The 15,768-nt window shown below is 35.2% G+C and overlaps 2 protein-coding genes and 2 pseudogenes across 2 annotated transcripts; 3 read left to right on the top strand and 1 right to left on the bottom strand.

Annotated features, from left to right (window-relative positions):
* Positions 1–494: 494 nt before the first annotated feature.
* LOC105168815 (U-box domain-containing protein 40) lies at positions 495–2,854 on the top strand. The gene has a single exon (XM_011088972.3). The coding sequence runs from the start codon at positions 830–832 to the stop codon at positions 2,459–2,461; it is 1,632 nt and encodes a 543-aa protein (XP_011087274.1). The 5' UTR covers positions 495–829; the 3' UTR covers positions 2,462–2,854.
* A 2,736-nt stretch (positions 2,855–5,590) lies between these two features.
* Positions 5,591–6,487, bottom strand: LOC105168816 (metalloendoproteinase 5-MMP pseudogene; annotated as a pseudogene).
* Positions 6,488–8,703: 2,216 nt separating this feature from the next.
* Positions 8,704–12,912, top strand: LOC105168817 (endoglucanase 5). Its single transcript, XM_088883112.1, has 10 exons — positions 8,704–9,096; positions 9,203–9,415; positions 10,045–10,245; positions 10,377–10,463; positions 10,559–10,723; positions 10,827–10,950; positions 11,040–11,203; positions 11,288–11,624; positions 11,742–11,828; positions 12,259–12,912. Exons 1-10 carry the CDS (start codon positions 8,887–8,889, stop codon positions 12,546–12,548), a joined length of 1,878 nt encoding a protein of 625 aa, XP_088739238.1. The 5' UTR covers positions 8,704–8,886; the 3' UTR covers positions 12,549–12,912.
* Positions 12,913–14,274: 1,362 nt separating this feature from the next.
* On the top strand, positions 14,275–15,435 carry LOC105168819 (protein VAPYRIN-LIKE-like; annotated as a pseudogene).
* The last annotated feature ends 333 nt before the right edge of the window (positions 15,436–15,768 follow it).

The raw sequence follows: 15,768 nt of genomic DNA on the forward strand, positions 1-15,768 counted from the left end.
TAAAATATTATCAATTTCTCACAAAATTAAAATATACAATATAATCAAGATAAAATATAAAATAAGCATGTCTTATATTTACGTTTTTAACTAAATGTGACTTCAAAAATATATATAATCAATTTATTCTAAAAATGATGCAATGAAAAGTTTCTAATATTCAAATTAATTAAATCATCGTGACCACCTCTCGAATTTTTATTAATTTCATTCCAAAACTTTTAGTTTGAGAGAAAATAATTATTTTTTTTTCTTTTTTATTAACCTCAATTTAAAAAAAAAAATAGCCCAAACTTTTTTAAAATTATAAAAAAAAAAAAAAGAGCCCTAAGCGTGCCGCTTGTTGCCATGTTTTTTGTTCTCTTATTTATTTTAGATTTTTGGACTCTCAAATGTTTATCTAAGACATGTATGAGCCTTGTCCTTGTTCGATATATATCTAATACTATATTAAATAAGTTTTTTAATGTGTTAGTAAATTATAGCAGCTAAGTAGTTTGCAATTTGGCCGTGGAAAATGTATTTAACCCTAATGTTAAAAAGTAAAAAGAAAAAAGAGGTTGAATCTGGTAATCAGCCATCAAATCCGAGTGCAGATTAGTCGCATGAAGAGTTGTTCTCTTTCCCGGAACGGCATCTACGTTCTGTTATTAGTCCACTGAGATTCCTCGCCTAAAATTCCACTCTTCACCAAAACCCTAATTGCAGATATCCCTTTTCTTGTCATGAATTTCTTTTACTTAACCCCAAATACCCCAACCCCCATCATCCACATCCACTTTTACGCTCAGATGAATAAAGATACAGCAAACTGAAGAGGCGGATCCAAATGGGTCGAACTGGTAAGCTACGCCGGTGGAGAATTTCTTTCTCCAGATCTTCCTCTACCGCCTCGACCGCCACTGCAGCCGTCAACAAGAAGGAGCCGCCGAAAGAGTTCATCTGCCCCATTTCTAACTCGCTGATGTTCGATCCTGCCGTCGTTTCCTCCGGCCAGACTTTCGAGCGAGTAGCTGTCCATGTCTGCAGGGATTTGGGTTTCACGCCTACGCTTCCCGACGGTTCGACGCCGGATTTTTCGACCCTCATACCCAATCTTGCCCTGAAGACTGCTATCGTCAATTGGTGCTCGAAATCCGGGTTGGAGCGCCCGAGCCCACCTGTTTATTCGGATGTTGAATCGATTGTGCGCTCTCTCAGTGGCTCCGCCACGTCGGAGAAGCAAGAGAGTTCCAGAAATAGGGCTTTGGAGAGCGAATTGCTGAAGGGCGTCGCTGAAAGACCCCCGATTTTCTTCACGCGTGCTGCCAGTGAATTGAACCCCAGGAATTTGTACTCTCCTGCGAGCTCTGAAGAGTCCGTTATCGCCAACACGACGCCGCTTTTGCCCTTCGAGACGCGGCCCTCTTGCTTTTCACACTCTTCTTCCCCTTCAACTTCGTCGGAGTTCGTTTCCGACGAGGCGTCGTCGAACTATGTTTCTGCTTCATCTTCGATTTCGTCTTCGGAGGATGAGAATTTTGTAAATAAGTTGAGAAGTTTTGATGTTTACGAGCAAGAGCAAGCTGTGATTCTTTTGAGGAAAACTACAAGAACAGACGAAGAAGCAAGGGCCGCGCTTTGCACAGAGAGGCTTTTATTTGCTCTGAAGCATTTGCTGAATTCAAGGTACGCCGCCGTGCAGACCAACGCCACGGCGGCGCTGGTTAATCTGTCGCTTGAAAAGGAAAACAAACTTAAGATTGTCAGAGCTGGGATTCTTCCATCTCTGATTGATATTCTAATGAACGGATTCGAAGAATCGCGCGAGCACGCCGCGGGCGCGATTTTCAGCTTAGCGCTTGAAGATGACAACAAGACGGCAATCGGCGTTCTCGGCGCTTTGCAGCCATTACTCCACTTGCTGAGATCCGGCAGCCGGCGGGGCCGTCACGACGCTGCTTTGGCGCTGTATCACTTGACTCTGATGCAGAGTAACAGAACGAAAATGATAAAGCTTGGAGCCGCTGGGATTTTAGTGGGGTTGCTGAACGATACAGAAGTGGCGGCGCGTGTCGTGCTGGTGGTGTGCAACCTGGCGGCGTCCGACGAGGGGCGGGCGGCATTGTTGGACGCCAATGCCGTGCAGTGCTTAGTGGCCGCATTAAGAAACAGCAGTGATTTGGACGCCGAGTCAACTCAGGAGAACTGTGTTGCCGCTCTATACTCATTGAGTCATGGGAGCTCGAGGTTTAATCGGCTGGCGATGGATGCCAGGGTGGAAGATGTGTTGCCGGTGGTGGTGGAGACGGGGAGTGAGCGGGCGAGAGAGAAGGCTAGGCGGATTTTGGTGGGGTTGAGGCGGGAAGACGTGATAGATGAAGGGGAGGAAGTCGACTGGGAGGCGGTGATGAAGGGTGGAGTGACTCGAGCGAGGAGCCGAATTGGGAGGAGTCATGGGCGTAACTCAGTCGAGTTCTGAGTTTTCATAAAATTCTTGCCCAAATTGAATTTAATCGAACATTCACAACAAAGTAATTTACTAACGACTTTTTTCAAGAAAATAGCAAATCAAAAAATCAAGAAAAAGTCGTGTTGGTCTCTAATTGGTTGGATTCGATCAAATTCAATTTGGATACGAATTTCTTGTTTGTGTATAATTACTTAGGCATGTAAATGTTGATGGTCGCTTCCATATCCTATGGGCTTTTGATTTTATTGAGAGGTTGGGGGCCTAACTTTTTTTGTTTCTTTTGGTAGTGGTAATTGTAAAGAAAGGACTTAGGATTGTGGTTATGGTTGTTTCTTTTTAATCTATCATATATGTAATTGATTAAACTATATAGAATGGAAAAGTATTATGGAGTTTTGAGTAGTGATGGTTTTTGTAGTCTAGTTGTGCAACATGTCTAATGTTAGATATGACAGTGGCAACTAACTTTTTGTTCCTAATGATATATTAAATGACGCGCTATTAATTAATTTGGTGATATTGCATGCCCCCAAATTCACATAAAGTCGTAACTTAACGAGATAAGCTATTAGAGTTGGTATAAATAAATAAATTATATTGATATTTCTTGAAATATTTAATCACAAATATTTTTTTGTTTTTAAAAAAACTACAAGTACATGATCTAAAAGAATGTTAGTTTAACGTATCTAGAGGAATATTTTCGTAAACTTTTGGCAGTGAATAAGAGTATACTTATAATTATAATTATAACTTTAAGGAATGTTAGTATAATTAATTTGGGATAATCGCACTTTCATCTTCTGATGTTTTGTGTAATTACACATAAATTTTTATGGTTTAAAAAATTGTATTTAGTACCTTTGAGGTTTGCTTACGTCTAACAAACAGGTCATTCGTTAATTAAAGTTCACTAAATTTGTTGATATTAACAAAAAAAGAAAACTTGAATCATAATTGATATTTATCCTCAATTGACTAATTACTGACTTATTACAGGTCAAACAATTTTTTTGGACTAAACTACCCTTATGACTGTGAAGATATAACTCCTCACATGCATTAACATGTAAAGATGTTTGAAGATAATTGGATCATAAAAAAAATTATTTGATTTGCAATAAAGCAGTAATAAGCTAATTGAGGGCAAATATGAATTTTTATTCAATTTTTTTTATTAAATCAGTAAATAGTAAATTTTGACTAACAGAGAAACTTATTTGACAGTCAGAAGCTAACCTCGTAAGCATTAGATGTAATTTTCAAACTACATGGGATCGCTTATATATAACTACACAAAATTTTAAGGATGTGAATGTAATTATCTCTTGTAATTTTGTAAAAGACTGAGATCATTTTTGGGTGTAATATCAAAATGTGTCAATGTAGTTCACTCAAGAAAATGACAATTTAATCTTGAACAATATACCAAGTCTGTCTATCCATCGCATGAATTTCTTCAAATTTTATTTATATTTATTTTATTTTATTTATTATATGTATAAATTATATTATTTATTTTATATATAATAAAATAAAAAATATAATAAAATTAAAAATTAAAAATAAAAATCTTTTGGCTGGTAACTTTATCGGGTTCGCCATTTGGTGGAATTTTTTTTTAGTAAAGGTCGTTGCAATAATTTTCCTATGGGGCTGAAAGCAGTATTGACCAATCTTTTTAGAAAGTGCTAGAAAAGAAAATTAAACGCCAGAAATAAAATTTTATTAGGGTTTTAAAATACTCTTAATATTTTTTGTTTTTAAAAATCAGTTTTTACCATTAAAATAAAATATAATATGCATGACCACATGTCAAGTAATAATTTTAAAATTGTCACTGAAAATATATATTAATAACCATGATTTGATCTTGTTATTATATAATTATTAACGACAATTATTGTGTATAAAGTTTTCACTATAAATAATTAGTGACAATAAATAATTATAATTGTTACTATGCATATGTCACTAATTATTTTTAGTGACAACTTAATATATTATTTTTTGTCATTAATTATTGTTAATTATAACTTTTACAAAATAATTATTACTATTAAAAGAATTTCAAATTTATTATTGCAATAAAATAAATATTCTTCTGAGTGAATACATATAATCAATGACAATATTAAGAGTGCCAATTTGTTTTGTTCGCTAATTTTCTATTTACTTTTTTGGTAGTCTATTGAGATAACTTCTAAAAAATCATAGTAAAAAAGCTGCTTGTCAATTATTTATACTAGTGCGTAAATAATTTTTTAATTCAGTCATTAATCTTAAGAATAAAGTTAATTTAAAGGTTAGCTAATCAGGTATTTGCCTAATGATTATAAAATTATAAATTCAACAATTATAATCAGTTTTTGTAAAATCAATTATCTAACAATTAATTATGTATTTGCAGACCAAATTGACCTTAGCCCAACGAAATCAATTGCAAAGAAAATCCATTTTCACCTCCCATATAAATTATTCATATTTCAAGAATTAATTGGATAATTCTGCCAAGTTAGATTTGGTTTATAGCTTTTAGGAGTTCATTAGATAAGCTTAAAGAGTTGTAATTTATGTGGCCCATATTGTTAGTATTGATTGCCTTTATTTTATATAATGGCTTAGGTTTGGCGAAACCCAACACCCTTTTTCCCCTTGTGGTACTAATAATTGTTGAGTTAGGATAATGATTTGGGGCTCCTTTTTTCAATAAATTGAATTATATATTATTGGATAGTTTAGTGGACTTTGGTTAATGGCAATTTTTTAGGTTTTAAATCTAATCTAATATATATATATATATATGTTGTGATTGAAGTTTGATTGGGATGTTTTGTATCGGTATCGAAAATTTTAGTCCATACAGAATTGGACAAACTTAAGTGAATTATACCGTAAGTACAATGTACTTATTATGTGATTGATGTACAGTTGAAAAAGAGTGACTAATTATATAACATAGTGTATCCTACTTAATGTGTGATTGATTGAATTTTGGCGAAACCTGATTTAGGTAAGAATTTTTCTCCACAAACTTTTGTTCCTTACCTTTGGGCAGAACTAATGATTATTTTAAGTATGGTGTCAATTCGATCACAAATCAAATATATTATACTGAAATTCAATCAGTACAAAAGTTTAGAATTTGTACAAAGCCTTGATACCATTAATATCATCTTCGTGCAGACCTTTTCTTTCACCTTCATGGACTATAGGATACATGACAGCCTTTAGAATTCTTGTGTGGCCAAGGCCAAGGGCATGCCCCAACTCATGCAGCCCAACGGTTTGTACATCATAGGCATCCTTTTCACCTTTGGAAGACCATTTTTGGGCTGCATCAAAGTGAACCCTCCCATCCGGTGGTGCAAATGTGTGGGCCAAGCCGGCGTCCTTGCTGCCAAACGGTTGCCCGTCACCGTGGTACCCACGAAAGAAGCTGATCTTAATATCGGCCTGGCTAAGATTGCTTACACGTGAAAATCGGAAAGGTGTCGCTGACGCCCATTCACTCAGGGCATGCTCTAACGGCGGTTTCAACTCTTCTTTCATGTTTCTATTGAAAGCGTACTTGAGTTTTTTCTTGCGCCATTTGGGATGACCGGGAAAAAATGAATAATACGATATCATATGAAATGGGAAGACCGCGCTTTTATCAGGGCGATAGAAATCCGGCATTCCACATCGTGGTTCTTGCATTTTTACCATGGTGTTAGCGTCTAGGGTTCCGGTGATGTTAAGATTGTAAAATTTCTGGTACTTTTTGAGCGCTAGTTCTACGGAACTGTCGAAAATATTATCCTTTTCAGATCTTTGTTCATTGGAGTTTGTATTGTAGATCAAGTACCCGAGGTAGGAGAGATATTTCTTAAGGTCACTCACGTATTTTACGTTATCTCCCTTCTGAACTCCACTCAATTGGTTAAGAAACTTCAAGGGGGACGGAATTTTGTGGATCGATTTAAATTGATGAGCATGGATTATGTAAAGGTGAAAATGGAACAGTAGAATGTAGGTGAAAACTTGGGATGCCATCAAACTTGGTTGGTTGTAGTTTGTGCAATTCACTGATTGAACTTCAATTGATTAAGTTATTGAAGGGGAATATATGAAGGTTTTGGTGGTTTCCTTTGAAATTGGCAAAAGGAAATACTAGGCAAACTTTATTTAATGTTTTGAGATGAAACTAGAATTGATGGAGGTAGAGAAGTTTGACCTATGTTTGGATTTTGAATATCAGTGAAGAAAAAATAAATGTCTAATATATGAAACACCACGTTACATTATTATTATTTTCACTAAAAAAAAGTAAAACATATGATCCGGCATCATTAGCATTCTCAAAGAGATTTCAGGTTGTATCAATATCGTCTTTTTGTAATTTTTTGAATAAAGTGATGGAGTACTGAAAATGTTGCTGAGATGAAGGCCAAGGGCATGCCTCAGTTCATGCAATGCTGCACCTCTGGATATTGATAAAACGTAAAATTTGCATCAAATGCCCATTGTTTCATCGTACGCTTTTTAATACTTAATGGGAAAGCTTTATATAATGATTTTGCCTCAAAAGTTTTGAATGGTAGAAGGTAAATTAACTTGAGCTCATCATTTTAGTAGTTTCTTAATGTATTTTAAAATGTAAACTGCATCGCTCCTTCTCGATATTATTGTTTTATTTGATGGATAAGTTATCATCTTATCGGATGCACTCTTTGGCATATCTATAAACAAAAGCAAAAAACAAAAAACATATAATTTTCAACTTGGCTAAGGTTGTGTTTGACATGCTTTCATCATAATCTTTTTATATATTTTAGAAAGTATAAGAATTATATAAAGTTCGTAACAATTAGAATTTTCTAAAAAATTGAAAAAAAAAAGAGTAATGAAAAAAATATATATATATATATATATTATTTAAGTTGATCTTTTTCTCTTTCAATTCCACAGTATATACCATGTGATATCGATGCAATGACGATCGAACATAACAGCTTTACCAAATAATATAAAACAAATTATTGTAAGTATGATTAAGCCATTTCCTTTGTCAGTATGTATGTAATTTTCATGGTTGAATCATTTAATTTGCCGTATTTACATTATCTAAAACTAACTCATGTGACTTATGAACTAACAACTTACCAGACTTCATTTAACATAAGGAAGTTACAAATTATACAAAGTAATAATAAATGTGTCAATCTATATATTTCCATTTTTTTTTAGGGTTTTCATCCCATAATATTGTTATATTTGGATGATAAGTTGGTTAGAAGATATTAAATGGAATGATCACATTGTTTTATCGTTATTGTCTTTAATTACTGAAAATTAATTAATAGACATGGTTTATTGTTATTATAAATATAGACGCTTCAAAATTGTAGCAACATTAAAGAATGTGGATTTAAGGGAAGATGCATAATTAAGAATTAATTTCAAATAGCTCAAATATAAAAACTCTAGAAAAGGATTATTATTAATTATTGATTAAATAAAATCGGTACAAAAATTTACCTTATTCATCGTAGAAAAAGTATTCGACATGATTTTTAGTCATAATAAATGTTTTAGCCATCTTCCTCACAAAAATAACATTCTGTGATTGTAGTTAATAACTATTTACTACAATTATTTTTTTAATTATGATAATTAACCACAATTGAATATTACATATTTTTTAGTGTCCATTAAGTATAACTTGTTATAATAATTGAAAAACCCTACTACTTCATTTGAAATATTTGTATGGTAAAATAGTTCTAAATTTTGTTCGTTATTATACATTTGAGTTTCTTATAATTAACTATCTAATATTTTAATAAAAACACAGGAAGAGTGTTGTAAATAACAACTTCAGTTCGTGTGTGCTTAATTAGATATATTTTATATATATGAGATTTAAAATATTTATGTAAATCGAAAACTGATTTACATAAATGTACCAAAACTGATTCACTGACTAATTTCGGAGACTAAAATCAAATTTATCCCGATACCCACACATGTAATACACACACATAGGCACACATACTATATATTTGAGAAACTTTTCCATAAAATTCAATTGAAAGGAAAAAAAAAAAAAAAAAGGTATTTAATTCTATGTTAAGTGCAACTAACTTATCTTGAGCCTTACCAACTATGCACGAACACTCATCCAAATCATTCAACCCTCTAATATTCCTCACTTAAAAAAAAACGTTCAAACTTCAACACAACGTGGAGAGCTCAGTCTTGCATTCGATCATTTCCATGAACGTGGAGGCTACCACCCTTTCACTTCCCCCACTCATTTTTATTTTTTTATTACATTCTTATCCTCTTCAATATGTATATATATACAAAAGCCTTCATATGATCCTACAAACACTTTCCTCTTCCAACCTCACAATTCCCACAAGAATAAAACCAAGGAACAAAACAAGAATATGGTGATCTTAAAATCATCATATGGCATTTTGCCCCTTTTAGTTGGCCTACTTGCTTTTAAGGCAACCGTTGTCGACTCGTTCGACTATGGGGACGCCCTCGACAAGACGTTGTTGTTTTTCGAGGCGCAGAGGTCAGGGAAGCTGCCTGTTGGACAACGTGTAAAGTGGCGTGCTGATTCAGGTCTTGGCGACGGGTATGCTCAAGGGGTAAGGCTGAGACCAGAAAAACGCTTGTATGTTAGGTTTTATGATTCTCTTTTTTCTTTTTTTTTTTTTGTGTTATTACAAGTTGGTATGTATGTTGCATGGGCAGGTGAACTTGGTGGGAGGGTACTATGATGCCGGCGACCATGTAAAGTTTGGTCTGCCAATGGCTTTCAGTATGACAATGTTGTCATGGGCTGCTGTTGATTTTAGGCCAGAGTTGGTGAGTTTGAACCAAATGGGACACACTTTGGAAGCAATCAAATGGGGGACTGATTACTTCATCAAAGCACATCCTCAGCCATATGTTCTTTGGGGACAGGTATACTAATACTACTATATGTTTTCCTTTGTTAAGATTTTCTCCCCTACTACTTAACCATTTTACAAGACATTCTAAGTAGAGGTCAAATGTTTGCTCAACAATTTCCTTCAAAATTGGTTGACATTAATTTCCAGTACTGAATCAGTCAATAGTATGGACACAGCTACTGTAATACTCTATCTTTGTCCCAATGTTAAAACCCTTATTTTTAGTGGTTACCATCCGTTGTTTCTGCTGTGAGGCCAGAACAACATTAGTGAAGTTAAATATAATGAGAAATGTCTGATCATAGCTAAAACAGTAAATGTTGATTCCGTGGTCTAAACTTAAATTTTCATATTGGTTTTGTTTGATTGGGCAAATAGTATTGATTTTCCAGTGGAAAAAATTATTCTTTTGTAGTGAACTTGACATAGCCAGATTTTTTACTGAGAGTTAAAAAAGTAAATAGTTTGCATAACTTTATACTATTATTCTTGAAAAATAAATGTTTTCTTAGATTTCTGGAAAAGTAAGTAAATAACAACGATTAATTTGGGACATATATATATATATATATATATAGCAAATATAATTATCTTGGTTTTGCGAGTTTATGATTATTTATCAACAACTCCCATGATTAGGTCGGAGATGGAGTGTCGGATCATTATTGTTGGGAACGGCCGGAGGACATGACCACACCACGGACAGCATACAAGCTAGACCCCGAGCATCCGGGATCCGACCTTGCAGGAGAGACAGCGGCCGCCCTAGCCGCAGCCTCTCTTGCTTTCAAGCCTTATGACTCAGCCTACTCTAGTCTTCTGCTAGTGCATGCAAAACAGGTAACAATCTTCACATGAATAAAAAACACAAGTACAAAATTTTGAACTATTTCTAGGTTGCCTAATTCTTACTAAAGCAACAAAGTATTATTTCCATATAATTAACTAAAAGTTATTGTTTCTGTCTTCAGATTTTCTCATTTGCAAATAGATTCAGGGGCTTTTATGATGATTCAATTTCATCAGCCAAACAATTCTACACATCATCTGGTTATTCTGTGAGTTTATTTTTCTCATTTTCCATCCCAAAATAATGCTTTTTCTCACAAAATATTTGTAATTTCCCTAATTTTGTCAATTTATTTTGTGCTAGGATGAATTGTTGTGGGCTGCTACATGGCTATACAGAGCAACAAATGATGATTACTACTTGAAATATGTAGTGGACAACTGTGTCTCCTTGGGTGGAACTGGCTGGGCTGTCAAAGAATTCTCTTGGGACAACAAATATGCTGGAATTCAAATTCTCCTCACAAAGGTGCCTATATACATACTAATTCTCTCCACCAAATTCATCAAAATTCAACGAAAAATTTAAGTCGATCATGATCCGAAGTAAAATGTTAACCGTGCACGTCTAGGTTTTGCTGGATGGAGCCGGAGGAGCATACACTTCCACGCTACAACAGTATCAGGCCAAAGCCAATTACTTTTCATGCGCTTGCCTGCAGAAGAACGACGGCTACAATGTGCCAATGACTCCCGGTATAGTATAAGTTGCTTGACGTTTTCTAGTCGTATGCTGTGTTTTCAAGTACCAAACGTGTTTACTTATTATTGAAGATATTTGACAGGGGGGCTTCTCTATTTACATGAGTGGAACAATATGCAGTACCCTGCCTCTGCTGCATTTCTCCTTGCTGTTTATTCTGATTATCTTGCTAAGGCCAAAGGTGTGGTCAAGTGTCCTGAAGGACAGCTCCAACCTCTGGATCTCCTCAATTTTGCAAAATCACAAGTATGTGTATATACACTACCAATTTGTATGTTGTAAAGTTTCCGATCTATGAAATCTCAATGACCTGTTTGGATATCAACACAGGCCGATTACATTCTTGGCAAAAATCCCAAGTCCTTGAGCTATGTAGTGGGGTACGGCCAAAACTATCCAGTCCGTGTTCATCACAGGGGAGCTTCTATCACCTCTGTTTCTATTCTCAAAACTGCCGTTGGATGTGTGGAGGGATTTGAGACGTGGTACAAACGCCCCGAGGCCAATCCCAATGTCATATATGGAGCCCTGGTTGGAGGTCCAAATGCCAACGATGAATTCTCAGACGACAGGACTAACTATGAACAAACTGAGCCGACGTTGTCTGGCACTGCCCCTCTCATAGGACTTTTCTCCAAATTGCACAGCCTGCCTGGAAATTCTGCAGGTGAAACGACATTCTGATGCCTTCTTAGGCAAATTCTCTTTAAATTCTATGCAGAAGTGATCAATTCATGTATAGTTTTGGTCGATGTGTGATTGGTTGCTCGTCTTAAATTTTCAGGTCCATATACGCCAAAACCTTCCGATCCTTACCACAAACCGCAAGGTTCATATTCCCAGCCGGCAACAACTCCTATCCCAAAACCAGGTAACTAATGGGAGTAAACTTGAATATGGAGCTTAGACATAAATTTTGACAGGCTCTGAAATTTTGACATATTATAAAAAAACTATGATGTATGTAAAGACTACAACATAAATTTTGAAATCAAAAGCTATTTTTTTTTATAAATATGCACAATACCTCAAAAAGATCCTCATTTAACTATTGGTGTGTATGACAGTAATTGTCCTTGTCGAGTTGAGTTGCACCATCTGTTGTGCAGCTCACACGAATTTGAGTTGCACCATCTGCTATCAGCTACGGCATCTAATGCAGCTCAACGCTCTAAATCCTACAATTATAACTCATAATAACGAAACTCTAACACTAAAAATAACATGTTGCAAGAAACCACCTTACATTAGTACCATAATTCATCGATCATACTCACAACAACTACACTCGTATCTTGCAGCCGTTCCAGTCGAATTCGTTCACGTGATCACCAACTCATGGACCGTCGCCAACAAGACCTACTACCGTCACAAGGTGATAATCAAGAACGTATCTCAGAAGCCCATCACAGCGCTGAAGCTCTACTTTGAGAGCTTGACAGGTTCACTCTGGGGCCTAACTCCAACACAGGACAAGAACACTTATGTACTTCCCGAATGGATCAAAGTGTTTGAACCTGGCTCTGAGTGCACTTTTGTCTACATTCAAGGTGGTGCCCAAGCCAAGATTTCAGTTCAAAGCTACCATTAACATGGGAGAAAGGTTGAAATTTTAATATAGAGTCTTGATGATGACCAAAAACAAAATATTTTCCAACCCATGAATTTTTCTTTGATTTTTTTTTTTGGTTCGACTATTTTCTTCTTGTCTTAACTGAAAAATGGATATAGTGCTGTTTGATGATTGTAATGTTGTATGTAGCTGCAATGGGATATTTGGGCTACGGATCATTTTTTATGTAATCATCAAACTTCATGTCCTATATATACATACCATAATTAATGGTTGAGAAACCCTTTGAGGTTCAGATTAGTGCAGCAAAATTTTGTTTGAGTTGTATTTTTGTTGTTTATATGTCAAGAATTCATTAACGGCCTGGATTTTCGTTATAAAATTGTATTGCATCTGTTGTTTCATTCAATATATATATGATCGAATACGCCATGATTATGTAAGATTTGTGCCATTTATATATTTTAAAAAATAATTTATACAAAATGTGTATATATGTAAGGGAGAAAGATCAATTTGATCTAAGTTTTCATACAATTAATTTTAGTCCTTCAAATTTGCGAGTTTTCAATTTAATCACAATAGCACAAAAATCACTTGTTGACTTGTCTTCTACTTCTCATCCTTATTACTATCCTATCTTTTCCCATTTCGTTTCTCCAGTATCCGCTCCTTGTGTTCTTGCGTAGTACCAGGCCGTACGCTTCTCTCCTTTTTTTTTTAATTTTTTTTAAATTGACAAGATCAATATACCGATACCACATGTTTTGAACATTTAACATTTTAAAAGATTTTTCTATTTAACAATTTAAAATTTTTCGATAAATGGTTATTTGCGCTCAAGTTAAAATCTCACTCTTTATTTATATGATTTCACGTGTTAAAAATGTTAATATTACATCCCATTCCAATAATACGTGCAAAGAATTGCACAAGAAATATTAAATAAAACTATATTTGGATTTACAAAGTAATTTGTGGGTGGAATAAAGGAAGAATAGGAGGATTTAGGCCTGTCAATAGACAGATAATATCAATAAATTCAGCGATTTTTTGCGAAAAAATGAATCTTTTTGTTAAATGAAAGCAAATCTTAAGTATTTTAGATGTAATTTTTAAACCAATAAAGTGTATATGTAATTACTCCAAATCTTGAGGAAGGGGTGCAATTGTCCCTTTTTTAAATTAGTTAAGTTCAACTTATATGTAAAATAGATAAAATTTGTTTGAATTCAAATCTTAAAAATATCATAAAATGAAAGCCAAACGCAAATTCAAATGGACAAAAGAATTATGCCAAAATTAAAATAATTTTTCATGCTCAACTTAATTTTTTCATTACTGATTCTTAAATTTTTATGTAAATTTAAAATTTGAAAATTTTTATTTTTTCAAATCTATAAAAAAAAAACAATAAATAACACAAGATTCAACGAATAAGACTCGGATCTTGAATATAATTTGGGTAAAACCTATTGGATATTTTATAGATAGAATTCCAATAGAATCTATAATTAATTATTCTGGGCAGTTGCAGGATTTGGATGTGGAGGCCTAGAAGGTTGCTGTCTACCCATTACTCAGAAGCTGCAACTGTTGACCAAGTCGAAGCAGATCTACAGAAATTGTCCAAGTAACATGTTGTGTTGGTCGGGTCAAGAAGTTGGACACTTTTCATCCTTTTCTCACTAATACTCCCTAAATTAAACATGTTTTGTCCTGTAATTTGGCCAAAAGTTGCTCATTTTTTTCAAATTTGTCTCATCTGTTCTTCAATGTTCTTGTCTTCCATCATAGCACCCCAATCATATTTCATTAATAAACCCTTGTGGGAATAAAATGCCAATTATAATACTAAAACTGCTGTCTTAAACAATGAAGATATAGTGTAATAACATAACATATGACCCCCCCCCATTACCATCATCCTTCACCTAATCCATCTCCAAGTTCCCAGTTCAGTTCATGAGATGGACAGACTGATCAAGCCCGACGTGCAGGCTGTCGAAGTTTTTTTTGTCAAATGGCAGAAATGTGGCCGAGCTTTCAAGCTAACCAACCTGATGCACACCATGTCTGTCGCCGTTTGCCTCACGCTGTCTGATCCATCGCTCTTCTCTGTCCTGAAACCTTTCTCTATTATCCCACCTCTCACAACTTCATCCTTCACTTTAGTCCTCAACGAGCTGTGCGATCAGCCTCCTTTCTCGTCTCCTCCGTGCACAATCCTTGTCCGGTCCTCCATGCTTCCCACCGGGAAAGCCCATCAGGATGATCTCCACCGGCTGTTCTCGAGACCTGGGCCGCATATATTTAAGGATGTTGTGATTCCTATATACTTTGTCGGCCCCCATGTTGCTGAGTTTCTTCTTTCGCCGTCTTCCATGTCCCTGGAGATCAATTTTCTCTTCTCAAAGGCCATTTCTTGGTGTGATGAATCTCAGCTCACTTCTTTGCTCAGACTTGCTGTGGAGAATGGGAAATCACACTTCGTTTCTGCCTTGATTGAGGCTGGTGCTGATGTTAACGACAGGGGTCCGGAGGGAGAATCGCTTATGTTGTTGGCTGTTAAGTCTGGAAATGCTGATGCTGTGTAGATCTTGATTGAATCAGGTTATGTAATAGACAATGAAATCGATCGGTTTTTACACGTTGTGGCTGCTATGAACTGGGTGGATATAATGGAAATCTTGTGTTAGGCTACCCGGACATCAACCTGAATTCAGTGAATTCTCAGGGCCAAACAGCACTTCATCTTGCAGCAATTCAGGGTCAAGTAGAAGCCCTTCAGTTTCTTGTTCCAATAGGTAGTGAAGTTGATGTTTATATGGTCAAAATGTTTTAGTTTTGAACCCTGAATCCAAATGCAATGAATACATGGGATGGTTAGTTCTTTATCAAGCAACACCACAGATTCAACAATTTAGAAGCCTAAAATCCTGATTTCTGCAATACCAAAACCACATTACTTGAAAACTGTTACCACTCAAATATGTATGAAACTGCCTATAAGTACCTGAAGGCAGAAAAATAACAGAAACTTGGACAGGTGAATGATTAGTTTTTTACCTGATAAATAGTAAGCCACATGTAAGCACAAACATGAGTCAAGCATCAGCTATAGCATATATAACTGATTAATTGTTCCTAAGCAAAGGGACCATTCTCCCTCTTCCATGCGAGTACCCAAAAATCAAGGTGATGCTACAAAAACTACCATGTGATTCAAGGGTGAAAT

Source organism: Sesamum indicum, linkage group LG8, assembly GCF_026168435.1.
Source record: "Sesamum indicum cultivar Baizhima isolate 11 linkage group LG8, ASM2616843v1, whole genome shotgun sequence".
Classification (NCBI taxonomy): Eukaryota; Viridiplantae; Streptophyta; class Magnoliopsida; order Lamiales; family Pedaliaceae; genus Sesamum; species Sesamum indicum.

Bases quoted from the DNA above. Each gene is read 5' to 3' on its own strand.
- LOC105168817 (XM_088883112.1), top strand. From the start codon at position 8,887: ATGGTGATCTTAAAATCATCATATGGCATTTTGCCCCTTTTAGTTGGC. The intron at 9,097-9,202 runs GTAAGGCTGAGA...TTGCATGGGCAG, and splicing joins GCGACGGGTATGCTCAAGGG to GTGAACTTGGTGGGAGGGTA. The intron at 10,951-11,039 runs GTATAGTATAAG...GATATTTGACAG, and splicing joins CAATGTGCCAATGACTCCCG to GGGGGCTTCTCTATTTACAT.
- LOC105168815 (XM_011088972.3), top strand. From the start codon at position 830: ATGGGTCGAACTGGTAAGCTACGCCGGTGGAGAATTTCTTTCTCCAGA.